Source organism: Vitis riparia, chromosome 12, assembly GCF_004353265.1.
Source record: "Vitis riparia cultivar Riparia Gloire de Montpellier isolate 1030 chromosome 12, EGFV_Vit.rip_1.0, whole genome shotgun sequence".
NCBI lineage: Eukaryota > Viridiplantae > Streptophyta > Magnoliopsida > Vitales > Vitaceae > Vitis > Vitis riparia.
The window spans coordinates 9,796,712-9,808,676 of NC_048442.1; the positions used below are offsets into that span (position 1 = coordinate 9,796,712).

The following is an 11,965-nucleotide window of genomic DNA, read 5'->3' on the forward strand; positions in this document are numbered from 1 at the left end:
TTCACGTTCCTCAAATTTGAATTATGAGATCCTCCTGGTCTCAATCGGTTGATGTAGCAACAAAGAAAACTGAACATTGCTCTATGGTTACCGATTTGACTCGCCCATTTGCCAGTTTGGTCAGATGCTTACAGTTTCCCTTTGGTGATCTCAGTCCCAGAGTGCATCATCTATCAGCTACCTGCCAAAACTAGCCTCAAATGAGCTTAACTTTCCAAAAGTGGCTCCTGATTACAATCCAACTTAAAATATCAAGCTTTTAAATACAATTTTTATACAAAAGCACCCAAACATGACAACTTTATCAACAAGACTTGGGAAGCTAGTCCATCAAGCCCCTTCATCTTCAACTAGGTAGAAGATGAGATTAAGCTCTCCTTAGGCTGGTTTTATTACAATTGGAATGGAATTGCCAACATACAAAACTTATATTTTCACTAATTTCCACAAATGTTATTATTCTATCTCAACTCATTAATTTCCACAAATGTTATGATTCTGTCTCAACTCATATACAACAAAGCATAGGCAGATCTAGTCCCTGCCTTGAACGATCTTCTGTTAGCATTTAGAAGATGTCCTGTAAAAATTTCTCATAATCATGATAATTTGGAGCAAAAGTTGAATTAGATTGATTGAACTCATAGCTCTGGCACACCTATGCAAATCTGCTTGTTCCAATATAAACTTTGCTACAAACTAGAAGCTGAGGCTTCAGGTGTGAGCCAAGACAACCCTACAGACAATAGACAATATATAATCATCGTCAATTAACTCTACCAAATAATATAAATTGGTAGTAGGAAAAATAAAATGAGAAAAAGAGATTATATGCACTTATTTAATGGTCTGGATTTCAAAGACAATCATAAAGGAGATACCTATACATATGCATGTGGAATAGCAAAAGCATCATCTGGGACCGGACAATTCTTCAGGATGAAGGCCTGGAGTGGAGTCATTTATAATCCAATTATTAGAGGGGAAGTTGCTATGATTTTGCTCTCCGCAAATTATATCCTTCTTTTGCCACTGTTCCCACCTTTCAGCTAAACCATCACCTTCAAGCATTTTAACCACATCTGACATCTTGGGTCGGTCTGAAGCTGCGTCTAGTGTGCAAAGGAGAGCCACCTGGATTAGCTCCTCTACCTCCTCCACAATGTAATTGCCCTGCAGCTTGGAATCAACCAGTGTTTCCAACTTCTTGTTGTTCAACAGTTCCTTAACCTTAAATTTTCCAAAAGAGCAGCAAATGTACACATAAGTCAGCAATGGGAAATAAGATTCTGGAAAAAGCTTGTGCCATGTATAGGATGTGAGAATGAAACTACTGGAAAAAAGAGATTTAGTGTTAACTGTGAGGATTACATTAAATAAGTGTTAGGGCTTCCATGGAATTGAAGTTGTCAAATTTTGTTTTCGAAAACATTCAAATATACAAGCTTATAATGTGATATGAAGGTATGGCCATAGTCACCACGAATGAAACAAAATGGATGAAGTTCCTAATTGAAATTCTAAAATGCCTTAATTCCAAAGTTTGTCAAGAAAAGAAAAATAGACCCATTCAATGTGGTGAGTTTATAAAAGGACTAAAAGAAAATGAATGTCAACTTCAAAAGAAGTTCCTGTCAAGAAGTCTATATCTTACCTACCAAAGAAAACCTGTGCCTATTATTAAGCTACCAACTTTCCTAAAAGCTGAGTAGATAAATAGATGGGGACAACAGCATTAAGAAACACTCAAACCCAAGATCTCTAGCTTTGATATCATATTAAGCTACAAACTTTCCCAAAAGCTTAAGCTGTTAAGATTTAAGCCACAATGTAAACTAGGGCAACATTTATGTTACAAACAGAATGAAGGAAAAGAAAATAAATTCTACAAGGAAATTGATTGGATTGTAATGGAAAATATTGCTGGAATAAGGCAATACGAAGAAAAGGCTTTTCCTTTTAACTTTCCCTCCAGTCTTCACATTACATCATTAGTCAATCCTATATTTACTTCAATATCCTTAGTGCAGCATAAAGGACAAGTACAATTACCTCTCCTACTTTGAGCCTAGGCATATATAGTGTATTCTATTGTGAACCCCAACTCAAAAGAACTAGAATATAAATGTATTGCACCAAGGTTCCACATACAAAGTACTGCTTCTTAAAGATTTCCATTGTTTTAGATATAAACTCATCATACATCAATGGTTTGGCCACAGCCTGTCCTTTCTAATTTGCTGTATGTGTTTAGAACTTTTAGTCTCCATCCATCATCTGTAATAGGAAAAAATATCCTAAAGTCAAAAAATAAAGAACAGAACAGTCCTCCAAACTTCCCTCTTATTTTTCCCCTAAAACCGCCACACCAAGCTAACAGGATGCTCTTGATTGAAGAAGAAATAAACCCATGAAACATTAAACAACGAAAAAAAATTAAGGCCCATGTTTCATATGTTACTTCATGATGAAGAAGAATATGATTTGCCAATTTATCATCCTTGCCAAAAAAACCACACCAATATACAAGAGTACAACCCCTAGCCCCTTTTGCATCATCTAGTCCATGGTTGGATCTCCTCATGAGCAGCTACCAACACAGAAAAAGCAACATTGGATGAAGCAAAAAAATTCCCAAACAGATGAATGATGATACCAGGAAGCTAAAATTAGACCATGATGATACTGCAGCAAAGGTATTTGACAAAAAAATGTTCTGTTGATATTACAAATTAACATATCCTTTCTCATTTCCCCTATAAATGCATGCCATAAAACTCCCCATCTTCTCCAAATCTCAATCATGAAAGCTTTTAGTGAAACCATTCTAATAAGCAGAACTACCATCCATCAACTGAAAGCTATCCATGTTTCCATACAAAAGGTCAAAGCAAAAATAGATGGGAACCAAATCCTCAGGCACACTTCCTCAAACCTCACATGAGGCTAAAACTTTGTCCCATAATCATTACTTAATAAAGAAATCAAGCTTGAAGAACAAACTAATCCTTCCTAATAGATTTCCAGAGGCTTCACCCTGAAGAACCCCCTGAGTCACAGGAAGCTAGTCCCTTCCATCTTTCAGAACTTTTCCACTGACAAATTTCTCCCAAGCCCTGTATGACCCCCTGCAATCCCCCACCAACAACACCCCATGTGAAAAAAGAGGACAAAACCTCTACAACCACTTACCAATCAAGGCTCCATTAAAAACCAACAAATTTCTAATTCCCATCCCACTAAACTTATCTGGCATTAAAAAGTCCCCCAGTTCACAAAATGTGGTACTTTCTCACCTCTAGCCCAGAGAAAATACCTTCAGAGCTTTTCTATGCATCTCAAAGGAGTATGTAAGGTAAAGAGACAAGCTTGAAAAGGTACTATAAATGAGAACAAGTCTACCTCACTTAGATAAATATATCCCTTTCCCTGATGCTAGAGAATTTGCAAATCTCTCAACCACTGCATTCTTCACTTCAAAAGAGATCAGCAGTCTTAGATCTCTATTATTACTGCTCTTTCTAATATATATGGGCAAAATATCATTATCCTGAAGCATGTTGCCCAGGATAACTGTTGGTTTCAACATTGTCCCATATATTCAATCTATCATTGATTTTTTCTTTTTGAGGTATATCAGTGCCATGCTAGAATTTCCATTAAGGGGACTATTGCTGGTGGTTGTTTCTCACCCTATTTGTGCTTCTATCCACTCCTCTTCCTTCTTGGCTCATGCTTTGACTTGTGAATAGGTGATTGTTTACTCTTTGAAAGCCATTGGAATACATACGAGTTGTTATTCTCTCAGTGCCTATTATCATCATGAGCATCGATGGGTCCTCTACAAACATTAGCGGGTCCTAGACTTATTTGTGTTTTGGACATGCAACAGTTTAAAGATCATTGTCTTTTTTTTCTTTTTGTGTGCGTGTGTGTTTTCTGATTCCCGCTTTATCTCAGTTCTGGTGAAAACTTTTATGACCCTTATGATAACATCACTTTGATTTTACTGCTTTTCTTAGGGACAGCAGCCTAAGAGATCCACCAAGTTGTACATCACTTTATGTTGTAAGCATGGATGCCTATACCTAAAACAAGTGTTAAGTAAAACACTCGAATGTTACAAGGTCAAAATATATCATTTGATTTATGTGAAAAACTGAAAAGAATCCACTGATCTCTGAGTACCCTGCACCCTAGTCAGTTAACTAGAAGCAACAATTGAAAACCCCAACACCCAACATGTGGCAAAAGGACTTCAAGAACTCAAAGAACTACTTAAGAAAATGCATCACTTGAAGTTATAAACTTAAAACATAGAGCAGATAATGAGAAGATGGTAAATGCATACCCAACTGAGTAACATAACGTCCTCATTACTGGCTAACCGAGCAAGATCAAAAGCCCTTTGCCCAGTGATGAGCTCAAGAAGCATGATCCCATATCCATAAACATCAGTCTTCTCTGAAGACCTTCCAGTGGAGAGGTACTCTGGTGCAATATGCCCAAGTGTTCCATGTACAGCTGTGGTAACATGAGTATCCTTGTAGTCCATGAGTTTAGCCAGCCCAAAATCTGCAACCACTGCTTCATACTCTTCATCCAACAGTATGTTTGCTGCCTTCACATCACGATGAATTACCTTAGGGTCACAAGAATCATGCAAATAAGCAAGCCCCCTTGCAGATCCCAATGCAATTCGTTTCCTTGCTGGCCAATCAAGAGGGGATTGTCCATCTGTCCGCTCTACAAAAATGCATCAGTAAGATGATGAGGGTACAACTTTAGATCGAAAACACAAGAGAAAATGATGTCAAAGTTCAAATTTAAAACCATGGTTAAAGGTCAAGAATTGGTATAACAGATGAATTGACAACCATAATGTCAAATAAAACAGACTGCATTTCAAGGAAATAAGTATTCTGATCTGTTGATTAAAATAATAATATTAATAATGATAATGCAAAGAAACCAATAGGCAATACCTCTTAAACATGATGCAACACTTCCATTAACCATAAGAGGATAGACAAGCAACCTTTCTGTCGATGTCATGCAAAAGCCTTGCAGACGAAGTAGATTCCTATGCACTGCCATGCTGATCATTCTTACTTCTGCCTGAAACTGCAGTTCCCCACCATGAGTACGCTCCTCTTTCAATCTTTTTATTGCCACTAGAGAACCATCAGCCAAGCGTCCTTTGTAAACTTTACCAAATCCACCTCTACCCAGTATGTCTTTATTGCTAAAATTGTTTGTTGCATATTGTAGTTGATGAAGAGAAAACCTTCTGAGCTGTCCCAAATGAACTACTGGATCTTCCTCAGCTGCAAAAGCAAGGAAAACAGGTGAAGAATGCATCCTATACAGAAACTCCATAACCTGAACTGATCATCTTAACCCACTTTTCACCAAAACTACCCACCAGGTACATCAAAAAAGTGCGCCCGTGGTCTCCTTAGTCGCCAACAAACAAAAACAATTGCAGAGGCAATGAACACACCAAGAGCAATAAATCCAGCAATGACACCAATGACACCAATGGCACTGTTTCCTATATCAATAAAATTCAAAAAATGTAAATATTCTGAACTTATTTTTTCCAAGCATATTTGTAACCATTGAAATCCTTATCTAGAAGCAACCCCAACTTAATAAAATGATTCCCTACTTCTCTAAAGTTAGAGTACAAAACCTCAAGAAGAATAATTAGACCATAATCAAAGGGATAACTCACTAGTCCTGATCTCAAAAAACTGGATCTGATTTATCCAATCCATATCATCTCTAAAAACTGAGGAAATATAGTTTATGTGCAGAAATTTAGACCAAAGAAGCACAAAAATTTTCATCACAAATACAATTTAATAGCTTGAGAATAATAGATAGGCAATGCAATTAAGTACCACATTCTTCATTGGTAGAGGATTCAAATGCAAATGTAAGCAATCTTCTTATGTCAACTTTCATTACAAAAATTCTTTGTGCTTATATTATATTATATAAATCAGATTAAGAAGTACTAAATGGATATATGACTTCTAAAGCAAGACAAACTCATGAGATGGATGACTTGGACAGGCAAGGGGTCAAAACATGCAAAAGAATCCCTTTGAAAATGACAAGCAAACATAGTGATGAAAACATAACGAAAGCCCAATATCAATGATACTTTTTTTTTTCCATTTTAATCAGTCAATTTAGAGTTAATGTTAGCTATTACAGAAAATGATGTTGACAAACCTGAAGGAGTCGGTGGAGTCAATGGCTTTGGAGAAATTGGAGATGGAGAATCAGGCGTTCTTTTTGGAGAATTATTACTTAGAGGATTATTACCAAAACTGCACAATTGGAGAACAGAAATTAGGATAAGACTTAGATAGGCTAGCCAACACCATCATCATGAAAATGTAAATCACATTCAATAAACCTGATGGGAGTAAATAATGAAAAGGAGCCATTGTCTGGTACATCTCCTGTTAGTTTGTTGTTCGATAGATCCCTGAATAAAAAATATGGTAATTTCATAATGTTGCAATACAATCTTGTCATGGGAACTAAGAAAACAAACACAACTATATTTCTTCTCAATAAAACATTCAGTTAGGTACTCACAGGATTTCCAGTGATGATACAGTAGTTAAAGACATAGGAATAGTTCCCATCAAGATGTTGTTGTTAAGCCGCCTATATCCAAGCAGACAATTTGTGGAAACAAACCATTATGTTCCATAATAATCACAATTGAATCATTGCAATGACTGCCAGACGCATAATAGGCCAACATACCCTCAAATAACAAATAAGGCATACAAATAAAAAGAACTCTGTTCAGAGAAGCAATGATTTCCATGAGGACCGATTGGTCATCATGAAGGCAGTTGAATCTTGGGTTACACCTAGCTGTCCACAACCAATAATTACACCAGAAGGATGCACACACTGCATGTGAAAGCGGCAATTATACCACCCAGAGAGGAGGATGGAGAGGAATGAGAAATAAGAAGCTTAGTATTAACTTCTGTTTCAGTTTATACTTAAGCCACCTCAATTCTCTCTATACCATTGCCTTATATCAGCTTTTAAACTTGCTAACTTCTCTGTGAGCAAGCCTTAAAATTATTAGAATCAAAAAGAAAAAGAAAAAACACTACATCAAGCAGAAGATAAATAGATTTCATGGCTGAAGAAAGTAGCCTGATGGATGAGTATCCATACAAGAAACGTAGTTTTTGAAGCTTGCCCAATGTGCCCGGAATTGGACCACTTAAATTGTTGAAGTAAAGATCCAAGCTCATCAAGTTTTCCAAATTCCCAAGCTCCTCCGGTATTTTTCCACTTATGTTATTACTGTAGAGTCCCCTGCCATGGAAATTTAATCATTCAAAGATCACAAAAATCACAAATGAAGCAGATTCCAAGTATCTAAGTGAAAAAAAAAATGAAAAAGAAAAAGAATGGATACTAGCATCCATAATTTTTGCTTCAACTTATGAAGGAATAGACAGAAACAAATGATCAACTCCAAGGGAATAAAAGAGACTTAAGGCATAGATGATAGATGAATATGAAAAACTTGCATGCATGTTGAATACTAAAGTCTCAGCAATAAAAGAACATATTGTTGACAGAAAACAGCATTCAACAACAGCTACTTAAACACAAGAAAAGATATTGAATTGCTATAGTCATAATGAACTACATGTTTGTTTTAAATAAATGTAAGACAGGAAAGTGGTAGAATTTTGTTCATTTTGAGAGGTTTTTCCCATGGTAGATACTCACAATGTATATAAAATGTCTTTGGCAGTATTGGTATTACTGAAGTAAGTAATGGAAAATATGTAAAGTGAAGTCCAAGCACTTCTAACAGCCTCATCAAACAAACTTGTAAAATGATCCTGACTGGAATTATCAAAACTAAATTTAGACACAGTAAGATGCCAGGATATCTATTTAACCGACCAAAGAACATAACGGATGATCATTCTATTCAGAGCCAGGGAAAACTGTTCTGTTTAAGAAAATGGAAATCAAAATGCCATGGACTATGCTTTTTGTGAGTGCAGAGTAGAAAACAGAAATCTCCAACAAATAATAAAAAAATGTTAGAAATGGAAAAAATAAAATGCACCTAAACAAACTCTTAAAGTACATTTCTTAGAGTGAAAACCCTAATGGGACATGACCTGTATTAGGAAAACATATATACTTTCACAACCAGTTTGGATCTCAGAAAGCTCTATGGAAATGAAAATATAGGACGAAACTATAGGAAGGAATCACAAAACTCTTGTTTAGTTTCCATGAAAATAGAAAGAAAAAACTAGATCTAATGAAATTATTTTAGAACTTGTACACGTTTCCAAACTCTTCATTCTCTACAAAAGGGAGGATAACTTTGGCAAAGGATCAGAGAAGTGGAGCTCAAACTTAATCTTTATTTTCCTTCCTTTCTCCCTTTTCCTCATCCTTTCTTGTAAACTATTCCATGATCCAAACTGAGCCTTAAGGTAAGTTATAGAATCACATATTCATCAATGGAACAAATGAGAATTTTGTTTGGTGAACTGAATATTGAACCAAATACTTCTTTGTTGAAGTAAATTTTAAGAAGCAACCAATAGGATCACTGAAATTCATTTTCCATTAGGAGTGAGGCTATATATTTACACAAACTGTGGGGCTAGGCCAAATTCAGGTCCAGTCATATGAGTGCTGGACACTTTCCTTTTGCACTCATTTTTCCTTAGCCCATTAAAAGTGGGTACCAACTAATATGAATAGTGATCCAGCCAGCTTGACATGACAAAGAGCTGTCATTGGTTGCAACAGAAGAGAGAGCAGTAGAGAATGAGAAGGGACTCCAAGAAGGCTTGCATCTCAGCTACAAAGGCAGGTTTCTCCATCATTTCTGAGCTTGGGTGTACAGAGGGTTTTCTGTGTCAAGTGTGGAAGTCAGGTATCGTAAGATATCTCTCCATATTATATTGTATTTTTTTGTAAGCTTGATAAGAAAGTAATTGTTGTTCTCTTCCACTTGGATGTGTATTCCCATTTTGAATCATGGATGTGTATTTCTTGGTGGTTTTTTTTATCTCCATCTTAGAAGGTTTTTCTGTAAGAACCTTGTTGCTCTTCTTGGGTGGCTGCTCATGCGTTTGATGACATGTCTTGTTGATATTTTACTCTTTTGTGGCTTGTTTTTGGGTTGAAATACAACATGTATTGTCATTCCTGCCTAGAGTTTCAACAGGTAGTTTTGCTGGCAGTTTCTGCTACGATTTCAAGCATCTTCAACAAAGTAGACTTCACAGTTAATTTCAATGGCAGCAACTTAACTGGCAATGAATTTGAGTGTCCTAGGCCTAGTTAAGTAGTTACTCGACTCTGGGGTGAGTGTGGGCATACAGCTCAGTAATACAGCTAATAGACTCTCAGGTGGTGTTTTTTTTTTTTTTTCCTTAAATCTAAATAGAACTTAATTTCACTTAACTCTAAATGCAACTTAACAGTATTAAGTATTAAGTTGTTTTCTTTTTTTATTATTATTATTTGATTTCTATTCAAGTATTAGGTATTAATAGGCTGAGGGTCATATTGAGTTGTGTTTTGGTTGTTTCAAAAAGTTACTTTACCATTGGGCAAAAAGCCAAATATTTGGCTTTTTAAAATAAGTAATAAGTAAAAAGAAAAGTTCAAAACAAATCATTTAAAATCTAAAAGCAAATTGCATTCAATATTAAGTTAAAAAACAAACACTACCTCAGTCTAATTCAGTTTTTCAGCTACTGGACTGACGCATGTAGCACTCAACTTAGGGGTCAAGTTTTAAGAGTAATAGCCCCTTTCTCAACTCAACAAAAACGTGATATTGAGCCCAAAAAACAATTACCAAACATGACAAAGCAAAAAAATGGAATCCAAGCATTTTATAATTTCAGCAATCATGGGAAGAAAAAGCAATTGAAAAGGAACATTAAAGATAATCAGCATTTACACTGAACAAGAAACAGATAACCCAGATAATTTTCAGTACAAAACTTTGACTTACAAATATTCTAATTTTGTAAGCTGACCAACTCTTGAATCCAATTGACCAGATAAACTTCCATTTCCAAGATCACTAGGAATATAAAATTAGAAACGTGTCATTACAGTAGCATAAAAATACCATTAGAAGGCAAAATTAATTCCCAGTAACAAGTTGCATTATAAGCATATATATTGGGGGAAAAAAAGAAAGTGTTACAACAAGAGCAAGCACTTACACTCTTATAACATTACCATCACCATTGCACGTAACGTGAAACCATATGCAAGGACTACCACTGCTAGTATCCCAACTTTGTAAAACTTCTTTATGGTCGACTAAACTTGACTTTAGTGCATACAAGGCATCACCTGGTTTACACACATGAGGAAAACATCAGTTGCAAACATAAGGAACATCAATTAGTAGGTCTTCAGAGTGAAGGAAATTATATAGAACAGTCAAGCCTATACATCAGATGGTGGCCAGAGTACAAGATGCACACATTCGTCTCTTTCATTTTTTATTTTTTTTTTCTTTTTGCATTTTGTTCATTAATCTTTGTAGGAAAATTATTTATGAACTTTTCTATTATCAAACTCAAAAGGTTGGTGATGCTTGGTTCTTTTGACTTTGCTATACCTATATAATCATTGTGAAGTTTCAGAGTCAAAATTTGGTTTTGACTTCAAATTTTCGATAGCATATGCAAGACACGTAAAAATGCTCAGAAATTCACAACTTATAAAGCATGTTTTAATGGAATAATTACAGAAAAATATTGCTAAATGTCGTATCAGGGCAATGGAGGGTTCACTTAAAAGACTATAGACAAGTCCCTTGTTCAAATCTCCCAAAATATAACACAACGTACATTAAATTGAATTTTTCCAGATAAAATGTGAATCGAAGTTCTAGAATCCTGGTAAACCCAATAATTGAAATCCTATCAATTCGTTTATCCCGCACTAAAATTACAAAACACTAGGGATTGCCAAATAGGATTTGTCGACCCTTGCAGCACCCACTTTAACCCAACTAAGTTCTCTGCAACCAAACAGAACCCAGAAAGTCAAAATCAATCAAAGTTATTACCCCATCGATTCTGAGTTTGATTCTACAGTAATCAACGCCATATAAAACGAACAATTGAACAATGAACCCATATCAGAAAAGAAAGTGAGGGGGGCAGAAAATGGCAAACACACCTTCAGTAATACCGGAAACCCTCAAAACCAGAGAAATTAAGCACAGAAAGATTGCCTCCATGACTGCCTCTGGTCTCCAGCTCTTCAAGAATCTCAATCTTCCATATCAACACTTGATGCATCAACTCAAGTCAAAGTCAAAACCCACCAAACAAACAGGCTTCCGAGTAAACAAGACTCGTTAAATTTTCCAGGAAAGTTCGAAAGGAGAAGTCAGTCAAAAGAGCATGGTCCCAGAGTCCCAGCCGTGCTTGGAAAATTCAACTGACTATTTATTTATTATTGTTGGTTTCAAAACGTGAAATGAGAGGGAAATATTTCAATAAATCATACACATGTTCTTAAATTTCTCAAAAATTTTAATCTTAAAAATAAAAATAAAAATAAAAAACTAGTTAACAACAGTAAACTACCCAATAACTTTAGGAAAAACAACTTTACTAGGAGAAAATACCATTTTATTAAGAATTTCTCCTTGTGTACGTTAGACTTTTAGAGACAAATAATTCAATAGAAAGCTTTTATCATTTATCAAACCACGCTGATTAGTCAACAACCCCTTACCAAGGGAAGCACCCTAAAGGTAAGGTGTTGGACGTCGGTCATTCTCGAACTATAGTCCTCCAACTATATAACTTCACAATAATACTTAGATTCAACCTCTGTGAGAGTAATCAATTTGCACCTGGTGCCTAGAGATGTTTGACATTGAGGCTAGTTCATG

The 11,965-nt window shown here is 35.7% G+C and overlaps 1 protein-coding gene across 4 annotated transcripts; it reads right to left on the bottom strand.

The window, feature by feature from the left end:
* Positions 1–243: 243 nt before the first annotated feature.
* On the bottom strand, positions 244–11,489 carry LOC117926715 (BRASSINOSTEROID INSENSITIVE 1-associated receptor kinase 1-like). Of its 4 annotated transcripts, XM_034845965.1 has the most exons (12): positions 11,242–11,489; positions 10,272–10,404; positions 10,055–10,126; positions 7,219–7,362; positions 6,616–6,687; positions 6,431–6,502; positions 6,244–6,341; positions 5,426–5,554; positions 4,986–5,327; positions 4,352–4,746; positions 882–1,230; positions 244–736 (listed from the first exon to the last, which is right to left on the bottom strand). In XM_034845965.1, the coding sequence occupies exons 1-11, from the start codon at positions 11,300–11,302 to the stop codon at positions 913–915; spliced, it is 1,836 nt and encodes a 611-aa protein (XP_034701856.1). In that variant the 5' UTR covers positions 11,303–11,489; the 3' UTR covers positions 244–736; positions 882–912. The 4 variants fall into 4 exon arrangements, with proteins under 4 accessions (XP_034701856.1, XP_034701858.1, XP_034701857.1 ...); XM_034845967.1 differs by lacking the exon at positions 10,055–10,126; XM_034845966.1 differs by lacking the exon at positions 6,616–6,687.
* Positions 11,490–11,965: the final 476 nt, after the last annotated feature.

What these genes read in the sequence shown, in the direction of transcription:
- LOC117926715 (XM_034845965.1), bottom strand. Translation starts at nt 11,302, where the DNA reads ATGGAGGCAATCTTTCTGTGCTTAATTTCTCTGGTTTTGAGGGTTTCC. An exon ending in CTTACAAAATTAGAATATTT is followed by an intron (nt 7,363 to 10,054) that starts GTAAGTCAAAGT and finishes TTTCCATGGCAG; the next exon opens with GGGACTCTACAGTAATAACA. An exon ending in GCACTTTTTTGATGTACCTG is followed by an intron (nt 5,328 to 5,425) that starts GTGGGTAGTTTT and finishes TTGCTTTTGCAG; the next exon opens with CTGAGGAAGATCCAGTAGTT.